The 12767-nt window shown below is 48.1% G+C and overlaps 1 protein-coding gene across 8 annotated transcripts in view; it reads right to left on the reverse strand.

Annotated features, from left to right (window-relative positions):
• Window positions 1-7871: 7871 nt before the first annotated feature.
• The window catches only part of LOC143806437 (uncharacterized), an 89000-nt gene continuing 84104 nt past the window's right edge, over window positions 7872-12767 (reverse strand). For all 8 annotated transcript variants that reach the window (XM_077286984.1, XM_077286987.1, XM_077286985.1 and 5 more), the window contains exons 27-29: window positions 12374-12508; window positions 10551-10662; window positions 7872-10197 (exon numbers count right to left, since the gene is read on the reverse strand). In XM_077286984.1, coding sequence (XP_077143099.1) covers window positions 10039-10197; window positions 10551-10662; window positions 12374-12508 — 406 coding nt within the window. In that variant the 3' untranslated portion in view covers window positions 7872-10038. The remainder of the gene's footprint in view (window positions 10198-10550; window positions 10663-12373; window positions 12509-12767) is intronic.

Genomic DNA, 12767 nt, shown 5'->3' on the forward strand with positions numbered 1-12767 from the left:
GGAACATCGAGGGGTTGCCGACAGGGTGGTCCCTGACAGGGGTGGGATCCTGTCAGAGGCCTAGACAGAAGGCCACGGAGCTGCGCCTGCCCGACATGTGGCAGCATCCTAAGAAAGAGACAAGAACAGCGAATTGTACTGTACAGGGTGAGAAACGAAGTCATAGCAAAAGGAGAGGAAACCAGAAGGAGATCTGCCCTGCAAAGGCTGCCTCCTTCTGAGGCGCAGGATCCGGTAGCCGGAACACCGAGGGAGCAACAGTCTCTATGCCTTGCTCCAGAGACCGGCAGGACAGCTAATTCCACGTTACCTGCCCGACCTATACCCAGGAGGCACGGTGGCAACTTGTGGGGGCTGGGGCGAGCTAGAGTCCCTGTAAAAAGCCTCAGGCCATCAGTCATACGGGTTTGTCTTGTCCTATCCTTACCATCAGGGGGACAGAGAAAGAGACATAACATCTAGAACATCTACAACAGTTGTGAGGAACTTATGAGAGGCTCAGCAGTAAGGGACTACAACACCCTGGCGCTAGAGGAAGGCTACTGATTTCCACCTGGATAAGGGGACTCTGGAATTGCCTTCGGACCGGCCGGACTCTGCCTGCTCTGTGGTCTGTACCCTGGACTGTGGATGCTGAAGCCTTCAGTAAAGGTAAAGAGACTGCAACCTTGTGTCCTCGTTCTTCACTGCGCCTCACACCATCCACCATCTACACCTCTGGGAAGCCCTGGGGATACACTTCACCTGTGGGAGGGTATACCATCTAGCTGCCATTACATCTCCCCAGCAGACCCCTCACAGCAGCGTCGGTCACCCTGACAGAGTACCACAGGTGGCGTCACGAACATTATCCCTTTAAAGACCTTTCCCCCATTTACAACGGACGTCCCTAGGGCCACGGACCGGGTCAGCCACCGTGACATTCCCCTTGAGATCCAAAGGGTCCGGTACCGAGTACCCCGCTGCCCTATGGGGGGCGATCCATATACACATATACACTGCTCAAAAAAATAAAGGGAACACTTAAACAACAGAATCTAACTCCAAGTAAATCAAACTTCTGTGAAATCAAACTGTCCACTTAGGAAGCAACACTGATTGACAATCAATTTCACATGCTGTTGTGCAAATGGAATAGACATCAGATGGAAATTATTGGCAATTATCAAGACTCCCTCAATAAAGGAGTGGTTCTGCAGGTGGAGAACACAGACCACATCTCAGTACCAATGCTTTCTGGCTGATGTTTTGGTCACTTTTGAATGTTGGTTGTGCTTTCACACCCGTGGTAGCATGAGACGGACTCTACAATCCCACACAAGTGGCTCAGGTAGTGCAGCTCATCCAGGATGGCACATCAATGCGACTCTGTCAGCGTAGTGTCCAGAGGCTGGAGGCGCTACCAGGAGACAGGCCAGTACACCAGGAGACGTGGAGGGGGCCGTAGGAGGGCAACAACCCAGCAGCAGGACCGCTACCTCAGCCTTTGTGCAAAAAGGAACAGGAGGAGCACTGCCAGAGCCCTGCAAAGTGACCTCCAGCAGGCCACAAATGTGCATGTGTCTGCACAAACGGTTAGAAACCGACTCCATAAGGATGGTCTGAGTGCCCGATGTCCACAGATGGGGGTTGTGCTCACAGCCCAACACCGTGCAGGACGCTTGGCATTTGCCACAGAACACTAGTTTTGGCAAATTCGCCACTGGCGCCCTGTGCTCTTCCCAAGATGAAAGCAGGTTCACACTTAGCACATGTGACAGACGTGACAGAGTCTGGAGACCCCGTGGAGAGCGATCTGCTGCCTGCAACATCCTTCAGCATGACCGATTTGGCAGTGGGTCAGTAATGATGTGGGGTGGCATTTCTTTGGAGGGCCGCACAGCCCTCCATGTGCTCGCCAGAGGTAGCCTGACTGCCATTAGGTACCGAGATGAGATCCTCAGACACCTTGTGAGACCATATGCTGGTGCGGTTGGCCCTGGGTTCCTCCTAATGCAGGACAATGCCAGACCTTATGTGGCTGGAGTGTGTCAGCAGTTTCTGCAAGATGAAGGCATTGAAGCTATGGACTGGCCCGCCCGTTCCCCAGACCTGAATCCGATAGAACACATCTGGGACATCATGTCTCGCTCCATCCACCAACGTCACGATGCACCACAGACTGTCCAGGAGTTGGCCGATGCTTTAGTCCAGGTCTGGGTGGAGATCCCTCAGGAGACCACTCATTAGGAGCATGCCCAGGCATTGTAGGGAGGTCATACAGGCACGTGGAGGCCACACACAATACTGAGCATCATTTCCTTGTCATGAGGCATTTCCACTGAAGTGGGATAAACCTGTAATTTGATTTTCCACTTTGATTTTGAGCATCATTCCAACTCCAGACCTCCGTGGGATATTCATTTTGATTTACATTGATAATTGTTATGTTTTATTGTTCTGAACACATTCCACTATGCAATGAATAAAAATTTGCAACTGGAATATTTCATTCAGTGATATCTAGGATGTGGGATTTTAGTGTTCCCTTTATTTTTTTTAGCAGTGTAATATGTGTATATGTATGTACATAAATATATATATATATATATATATATATATACACAGTATATATATATATATATATATATATATATATATATATATATATATATATATATATATATATATATATATATATATATATATATATATATATAGGTATATATATATTTATTTATTTATTTAATAGAAAAGTAATATCTGCAGTCACCACTAGAGGGAGCCAAAGAGCTTCCTGCATATTGTGTCTTGCAGCCACATTAATCCATATTGCGGTTATCAAATCGTATGCAGTCGGCTCCCCCTAGTGGCGACTGCTGATGGCTGGGATTTGGAGCTTTGTATCAGCTCCATAAAAATATATTAAGAAACTAATCAGCAAAGGATTTTGGATCCTTTCAGAACAGCAGCAGGTTTGTGAAATTACCTTTTATATCAGGTATAAGAAGAATAGCAGAAAAACAAAGGAATTGTCACTAAATATAGTAGAAAGATGTCCTGCACTGTACGTTCTTCTACGTCCTCCAGTGACTGCTGGGGAAATGTCTGCACTTATTAAAGGGTTAAGGATGGAAAAGCGATTCTCTTCTGCTTTCTAGCGAAAAAGCCTTACACTTCACAGGGACTCGCTTAATAATTCAGGCACCGGGGGTGAGAAGGACGAGCAACATATGCCGGTAATTGTAGAAAGAAATTGTTTAATCTTTCATGATCAATACTTGGGCTTCCCCTGTGCTGTTAAAAGGAGAACGCAGCGTAGGAAGATGTAGCAGAGTGAATGGTGTAACATCGCTCCCCTCTGAGACATTCCATCCTGACATCATAAACACATTGTGCCCCCTAGTCTGCATCATTAGAGAAGGGTCTGCACCGAAGAAACAAATGCGGCACACAGCTGACCGTCCACACGGAAGGGAATGTACATAATGAGGACAGAAGCAACAATTCATAATCTATTATATACACCGCTGAACCATCCAACTATGCTCCAGAGCTGCACTCACTATTCTGCTGGTGCAGTCACTGTGTACATACATTACATTACTGATCCTGAGTTACATCCTGTATTATACTCCAGAGCTGCACTCACTATTCTTCTTGTGCAGTCACTGTGTACATACATTACTGATCCTAAGTTACATCCTGTATTATACTCCAGAGCTGCACTCACTATTCTGCTGGTGCAGTCACTGTGTACATACATTACATTACTGATCCCGAGTTACATCCTATATTATACCCCAGAGCTGCACTCACTATTCTGCTGGCGCAGTCACTATGTACATATATTACACTACTGATCCCGAATTACATTCTGTATTATACCCCAGAGCTGCACTCACTATTCTGCTGGTGCAGTCACTGTGTACATACATTACATTACTGATCCTGAGTTACATCCTGTATTATACCCCAGAGCTGCACTCACTATTCTGCTGGTGCAGTCACTGTGTACATACATTAGTGATCCTGAGTTACATCCTGTATTATACCCCAGAGCTGCACTCACTATTCTGCTGGTGGAGTCACTGTGTACATACATTACATTACTGATCCCGAGTTACATCCTGTATTATACTCCAGAGCTGAACTCACTGTTCGGCAGAGTTAACAGTAGACATAGCCCGTAATTACAATGTGACTTTGTCCCTAGTGTGAACCTGCACATAGGATTCCAGCATTGCGGTTTGGAGCACATCTATTCTGCACCAACTTTCATACTTTAAAGGTGTAAGCGTAAACCTGAGGCGAATACTCGACATTCACAGACTGGACATAGAATGGTTAAATGCAGCCTCGCAGCGCGGTACAATGTCACTGTACACATTAGGGGAGAATTAAGAATTCATGGCATTGAACAACTGACTGCACTCATTACCCTCAGCATATTGGGCAGGGGCAGAAGCCGCTGTCGCTGTTGGGCAGGAGCAGTTGTCGCTGTTGGGCTGGAGCCACTGTCGATGTCGGGCAGGAGCGGCTGTCGCTGTCGGGCTGGAGCCGCTGTCGCTGTTGGGCAGGAGCGTATGTCACTGTCGGGCAGGAGCGTATGTCACTGTCGGGCAGGAGCGGCTGTCGCTGTCGGGCTGGAGCGGCTGTCCCTGTTGGGCTGGAGCGGCTGTCCCTGTCGGGCTGGAGCGGCTGTCCCTGTCGGGCTGGAGCGGCTGTCGCTGTCGGGCTGGAGCGGCCGTCGCTGTTGGGCTGGAGGGGCTGTCACTGTTGCAGATGACAGCGACACTTGCTGCCTTTATTCGTATAAGGGTACCGTCACACAGTGCAATTTTGATCGCTACAACGGCACGATTCGTGACGTTCCAGCGATGCATTTACGATATCGCTGTGTCTGACACGCTACTGCGATCCGGATCCCCGCTGAGAATCGTACGTCGTAGCAGATCGTTTGAAACTTTCTTTCGTCGTCTAGTGTCCCGCTGTGGCGGCATGATTGCATTGTGTGACACAGGTTGTATACGATGTGCGCACAGTAACCAACGGCTTCTACATCGCAAATACGTCATGAAATTATCGCTCCAGCGCCGTGTATTGCAACGTGTGACCGCAGTCTACGACGCTGGAGCGATACTTATACGACGCTGCAACGTCACGAATCGTGCCGTCGTAGCGATGAAAATGGCACTGTGTGACGGTACCCTAAGGCAGCAATTTGCAAATATTTTTGAGGAAGGAGTCTGCCTAGGACCTAGGTGAAAGCTCCTGCATAATGCACGGTGCATTCCTGGTTTCCACCTTATGTGAGACAATGTAAAAAGTCTGCTTTATTCCAGGGACAGCGCCACTCTTGACTATTGGTTGCGATTGGTATTGCAGCTCATGTACATTACTTTAAATATGCTGCAATACCAAACACAGCCTGTAGACAAGCGTGGCGCTCTCTCCAGATTTGGTGAAGCACCCAGTGCCCTTACATGGTGCAATGCACGGCAGATTTTGTATTCTAGCATGGCTACTTTTTGCAGCAGCGTGCGATTGCGGCTTCATGGTGCAGAGCTGCTGTCTCTGTTATCAGCTGAACGGTTAATGCCCGTAGAGAAGAGACATTTTCAGTCTTTAGTTGGCGCCTCTGAACCCTGTGACTGTTTCTCGTCTCATCATTTGACATTTTCCAATTGGAGACATCTGATATTCTCCATTTAGACAATTGGTTTCATGTCAGCGGATATTTCAAAGGCCGAGAAATGAATAGGTCGCAGCGCCGCGCCGCCTGCGGAAACGCCACCTTGTGCATATTAATGGTGTGTGATGCTACTGTAGGACGTGATAAAAATGCAATTTACAACCATTAAAATGGTTATCAGGAATAATAGGTGATAAATGTATGATCGCTGGGTGTCCGGCCGCTGGGACCCCCACTAATCACAATGATGGTCCTGACGTTCCCTGTGTGAGTGAAGCTGCACTGAGCATGTGCAACCACTGCTCCATTCACTGTACATAGTACTGGTTGCACATGCTCACTACAGCTCTATTCACACAGGGGTGGTCTAAGCAGACAGACCACCGGTGACATACATTTATCATTTATTCTGTGGTAGGTGATACATGTTTTACGGGACAATCCCTTTAAGTATCCTGAGCAATGTGGCCCCTTCAAACCATTTTGCCTTCAACGGTGATTTAGAGCATTTTCTGCCCTACCTTATGGGCAGTTCGAGATTCGGAAACTGGTGTGGGATCGGACATCATGGATCCTCACTAATTATCAATTGCCAGATCTAGATCATTTCATTTTCAGCTTGCTTACCCGTTCACAATAACAGTAATTTTGACCAGGGGTGCCAAAACTTTTACATATCGAAGTAAATCTCCCATTAGACCCAATAAATAAAACACGTCTGCGGTGAGCTCCCCCTAGTGGTGGCTTCCGGCGGACAAAACTTTCTCACTGATAACAGCTGAGCTTTCTTTTTACCGTAGCAGTTTATGGAATGAAAGCCGAGGTCTGGTTACTTGGAGGAAGGAGTGCAGATTGTCCTCCAGGCAGTTTTGATAAATGGGGCTCACTTGCTTCTGGTTTAGATTTCGGCTGATGAAATCATACATATTAATACTGGGATAGAGAAATGATTCAGAAACCAGAATAAATGAATGAAAATGTCCTCCTGAAGCATATCCGATGCTTCATAGAGATGTTACATAAGCGGCTGGAGACTCAGCTTGTGAACATGGCAGAGCTGCATAATGCGGAACATTGGAAAGCATGGTCACGGCTGCAGGGTGATCAGTGAGACCAGCGATCAGGTACTTATCTCCTGTGGTTTTTGCACATAGGCCCCTCTAAAGCCTAGATAGAGACTGGCTGCCCCTCAAAGGGTTAAACATCAGCTGTCGGCGAGATCCTCATCTGATTTATTTCGTGCCGCAGCTTCTCTTCTACATCTGTCACAGCCCTCCAGGCCCCGCTCATTACACAGTATGACAATATGCCTTGTGTACTCTCCAAAATACACCCCGTCCCTCCTGCCAGGGGAGACGATAAATGGAGACATTAAAGGATCCAGAGGACAATGTGTAAGTTCTTAAAGGGGTTGTCCAGATTCTGATCCAATGACAGCCTTATGTAATCCATGTATGAAACTAGAGATCAACAGCGCCGTACAGGTTAGTGGCCGTTCACGGTGTTGCATCTCAGCTCCTATTAAAGTGAATTTGATCTGAGCTGCAATACTGAGATCGGCCACTACACCGTGTATGGTGCCATAGTCATCTGGCTCTGTGGATATGATCAGGACGGATTTTTAAAGGGATTGTCACCACTTCCTAAATGTGCTGCAATGCCAAGGGCTTTTAAAAACAAGTAACTTTGTAATTTACCTTTTATTAAAAGTCTCCATACTTAAGATCGGAGGGATTTTTAATCCTAGGTTACCGGCCACCACTGTAATCTATCATAGACAATGAGTGTAAGCTTGCAAGCTCTTTGCCATGCAGCTTGTAAGCGCTGCTCTCCCTCCAATGCTGGCGCTGCACACAGTTCAGGCCGGAGGGTGCAACCATGGCTCAGGCCTAAAGTACCGATCATCGGGAGGGCGACAGGGGAACAGTGCTCTCCTGAAGAAGGAAGACTGGACAACTCCCTTTAAACATGCATACACTGACACCTAGCAGAGATCCTGACAATGGTGGGCATCACCCTCCGAAGTCGTACACACCTTAGATTTCCCACAGAGGCAGCGACGTGGCACGCTCTTCCGAACGACTTACGGCAGCATGCAGATGCACCCTGGGACAGATCAGGAAGACGCACCCTCCCCCGGTCCGGCATAAAAAGACGCCCCCCCCCCCCCCAGGCCGGCACAAGAAGACGCTCCAGACCTGTATTGCATTAATTTATTGCACTTCATAGCTTCCCTTCCACACACCAAGAAGCAGAGAACGAATCCAAATAACCCAAAACTGATAAAATAACATCTCCCTAGAAAAGAAATCCCAATTTACAGCAATTCACGGCTGGAGTCTGAATAGATCATCTGGGAGCAGTGCGTTATATACAGTAAGGACCTTTCTTTATCTTCTTGTAGCAAATATATCTTATATACTTATTTTACAGGACGACCAAAATATACAGTCAAGGCTCCAGCCAGCAGTGACGGCTCTACAGATATGTACACAACAGTGGCCAGTGCAGATTCAGCAGCAGCAGCAGCAATATAATAAGGGGGCACAGGAGAATGTGGAGTCATGGCTGCAATGCCCCCTCTTACCCTGTACAGAGACCTCCGTAGTGTGTGCTCCTCCGCAGCCCTATAGGAACACCGCAGGCAAAACGGAGACGCTGTGTGGTGCCTGCTCAAAGCAGCGGTGCATAGATCACAGTGTTGCTCGTTTAGTCGGAGTGTTCCTTTAAAGGGTTATTCCCACCTCTACCTTCTATATCCAAGACAAGAAAAACTGTATCTAAGTCCCGGTCACCAGAGGACTGGGCCCCGGTCACCAGAGGACTGGGCCCCGGCCACCAGAGGACTGGGCCCCGGCCACCAGAGGACTGGGCCCCGGCCACCAGAGGACTGGGCCCCGGCCACCAGAGGACTGGGCCCCGGTCACCAGAGGACTGGGCCCCGGCCACCAGAGGACTGGGCCCCGGTCACTAGAGGACTTGGTCCCAGTCACTAGAGGACTTGCTCCCAGTCACCAGAGGAGGTCAACGTAACGGACAAGCGCAGCTGCACTGTTTGCAAGACCCCCATTAATTTCTGTGGGATTTTTGCAAACAGTGCGGCTGTTTTAGAAGCCCCTCCACAGGTGACCGGGACCTTAAAGCAGTTTTTCCCATCTTGTCATAAATGGCAGAGCTGGGCATAACCTTTAAACAGGTTATCCACTTTTAGGGACTTTTTTTTTTTCACTCAAATGCATGTATTTGGGGAGATTAAAAAATAAAAATTGCAGTTGGGTTCTGTTATAAATTTCCCATAATTTGCCTTCTATATGCGCTGCATTGTATCGCTGGCTGCAGAACGAGTAAACTGACATTATTAACTGAGGTCACTCACTGACCGATTCTCCGTTAACTCATTTTGCAGCCAACGACACAACGCAGCGCATACAGAAGGCAAATTATGGGAAATTTTTAACAAACTCCAATTGCAAAATTAATTTTTAATTCCAAATCCATGTGGATAAAAATTGTCAGCATTGGTGGACAACCCGTCGATTGTATAATATTATTAAAGAGAAATGGGTCTTTTTTATCTCTAGGAAAACAGCACCATGCTGAGCATGGTTGCATTTGGTATTGAAGTTAAGCCCAATTCCAGTGCTGCAGGGATGCAATACCAGACACAGCCATTTTTACAGGAGTGGCGCTATTTCTGGGGTTAAAAAAATAAATAAAATGAAGCAGACCTCATACAGCTCCATTAACCGTTCGCAGTAACGTTTCCTGGGTCTGTGTCCAACTCATCGTAGTGTCGGATTATTATTTTTGGTATATATATTACATATATCGACTCACATATGCTCACGCTGGGGAAAAAGTGAGTGCAAAGTGTCTGCAGATAACACAGCGCTGTCACCTGCCCCCCTCAGCTCATCCCATAGGACACCCCTAAAGGACAGAGGATGCTCGGACCCATCCAGTGTAGTTCCATGTTTGCTTTCGGCTTTACCAGTGTCACGGATCTCGGTACCCCTGCACTTTTCAGGTTGTCAGTAGTCAGAGATGGTACACAGACTTATGTGCTCTATGCACGGGAGGCGTGGGACTTCTTCATCCCTGATGGACTGGTCTGGACAATCATATTTCTAAGGCTTGGTTTGCAAGGTTCGCTTGGATCTCACTTTACGACTGCTGCACAATGATCGGGCAGATTTAGCATTCTCCACCGCACACTTGCTCCTCGCCACTTTCAGGTTCCAGCCATTTCCGGGAGAGAATATGGTAGCGTGATGTCGACCTGCTGCTTATCTAAGGCCCCAAAACGGAGAAAAGTATAACAAGGGTTAAGAGAAAAAGTATATTGCTCCGAGTCGCCTCCTGTGCTATAGCGCCCCGGTCAGGCACAATAGGACCATGACGTGCAGTCCTATCAGGTAAGTGAGGAACACGTAGCGGGATTTCGACCTGGAGGTCAGCAGCTTCGAGCAATAAAGACTGCGGCCGTGCAGCCATCTTCGTACGGACACGTTGCAGCTCTTGATCTGTAAGAAAAGTTAGAAACAAAGTTTGTTTTTATCCAGTGATGGGGTAAAGCGGATCTCTGCCGGCACGGACGCAGCGGGATGTAAGCGGCGCCGAGGACGGTGCATCGGCACATGCCTGCCAGGAGGTGAGCACGATCGGCCGGGATCTGCCAGGGATCCGCTATCGCAATGTCATCGGCACCGCAGGCTGCACTCATAGACTGGAAAACAAGTGCAACGCCACGTCCTAAAAATAATGTAAAAAAGTAACGGAAGGATAAAAAAAAAAAACCCCAGACCCCGAGTGGCAAAATCCAGCACCGTAAGGTGGACCCCGACTTCAGGATGTTTGCCCCTGGGAAGACACTTACTGTTCTCAGCGCCACGTTCTGAGTGGGATCGATGATTAAAGCTTCCCGTTCATCATCTGACTCCATCTGGAGGGAGAACTCGTAGTCTCTGGATAACGTCTTTGTTTCGAGCCTAAAACAGACACAACACATTTGTAAATGAGGACAGCGCTGCCAGGTTTGGCTAATTAAGGGGCATTTGCAAACATTACACAAGCAGCGATGAGCTGCAGAAAGATGGACGTAAGAACAGAGAGGAAAGAAGGAGACGCGGCCAGGAACGGCCATTTATCTGGACTCTACAGGGAAAGTGACCACCATGGGGAGCACACTACATCTCCAGGGGCTTTCCAGCCATCGGCCTCATCGTCAGCTCCGTACAGACTGCAGGAAATGCCAACTTGCATCATGATGGAGGATTTATATGGCAAACAGAAAAATACTGCCACTGAAAAGCATTTCTATTTGTGAGGAGAGCACAAATGCAAAATAAAACGGCTTTGCAGAGAGTCTTGATAAATAATTATGGACTGAATGTAGACAGCTCCGATGTGTCTTTAGGTTGGGGATACACGGCGTCTTCAGGCACGACAGAGGGAGCGCGGCTAATTTGTCAGACTGGCTGCGATTTACTTGTCACAGGACCATCCACAAGTACTGAGCTGCAATATACCAGCTCCTCTTCTGATCAGTAGGCCCCCCGCTATATCGTGTGTGCGTGGCTCCTCTTCTGATCAGTAGGTCCCCGCTGTGTCGTGTGTGCATGGCTCCTCTTCTGATCAGTAGGCCCCCGCAGTGTCATGTGTGCATGGCTCCTCTTCTGATCAGTAGGCTCCCGCAGTGTCATGTGTGCATGGCTCCTCTTCTGATCAGTAGGCCCCCGCAGTGTCATGTGTGTATGGCTCCTCTTCTGATCAGTAGGCCCCCGCTGTGTCGTGTGTGCATGGCTCCTCTTCTGATCAGTAGGCCCCGCAGTGTCGTGTGTGCATGGCTCCTCTTCTGATCAGTAGGCCCCCGCAGTGTGATGTGTGCATGGCTCCTCTTCTGATCAGTAGACCCCTGCAGTGTCATGTGTGCATGGCTCCTCTTCTGATCAGTAGGCCCCCGCAGTGTCATGTGTGCATGGCTCCTCTTCTGATCAGTAGGCCCCACAGTGTCGTGTGTGTGCATGGCTCCTCTTCTGATCAGTAGGCCCCACAGTGTCGTGTGTGTGCATGGCTCCTCTTCTGATCAGTAGGCCCCCGCAGTGTCGTGTGTGCATGGCTCCTCTTCTGATCAGTAGGCCCCACGCAGTGTCATGTGTGTATGGCTCCTCTTCTGATCAGTAGGCCCCCGCTGTGTCGTGTGTGCATGGCTCCTCTTCTGATCAGTAGACCCCTGCAGTGTACTAATGAGAATAAGCGGCGGCGATGCCAATAGGTATATGGATATTTGAAGAGTTCTGTACTTTGCAGTCTGTAGCCATGAAAGCCACATACACCTGCACAGGAGCTACAGATACACATTGATAGTAGATAGTTAATCAATACTATGGAGGAAAATTGATCAAGGCTGGCCTTTCAAATAAATTGGATTAAGTTGTACCAAATTTATTAAGAAGAACACAACCACGCTTCTTAAAAACGTTTTTTGTAGAAAATTTCAACGCCCAACACAAAAGGGCAAAAAGTTGCAAAACTTTTGCACCAATACCCAGTGCGACAAATTTTGCAACTTTATGAAAACTGGTGTAGAAGAATGAAAAATTCCTCATGTGCAAAAGTTGCACTAAAACAATAATTGCAAAACTATACATACCCGCGTGAGTATCAACTGCTAGAAATGTATTAATAAAGAACCCAGACCTCTTATTGTGCTTCTCCATGAGATGTAGCGCCTCCTCGGCAGCTTCCCTCTGTGCCTTTTCCTCCGTCAGCCGGTCAGACAGCGCGGACACCTCTTGTTGTGTAGCATCATGGCGGAGTTCAGCCTCTGCAAGACTAAGTACATAAAAAAAGTGTCTGGTGAGATTCCCAGTGTATTGGTCTCCTGTAGTAACTGTATGGGATAGCAGTGCACACGTCAGCCATTGTAAGCTGACATTCAATACTATCTAGTTGGGGAATCCTACCGGTGTCTCCAGCACATGTCAGAGCAAGACGACTGCCTGCAAATGTCACTGTGCATCAACCAGCAGGACACGGCCATTATGTGCTGCATTCACTGCTCTATCAAACCCGATTCCACCTCTACAGCACA

This window comes from Ranitomeya variabilis, chromosome 2 (assembly GCF_051348905.1).
Source record: "Ranitomeya variabilis isolate aRanVar5 chromosome 2, aRanVar5.hap1, whole genome shotgun sequence".
In the NCBI taxonomy this organism is placed as follows: domain Eukaryota; kingdom Metazoa; phylum Chordata; class Amphibia; order Anura; family Dendrobatidae; genus Ranitomeya; species Ranitomeya variabilis.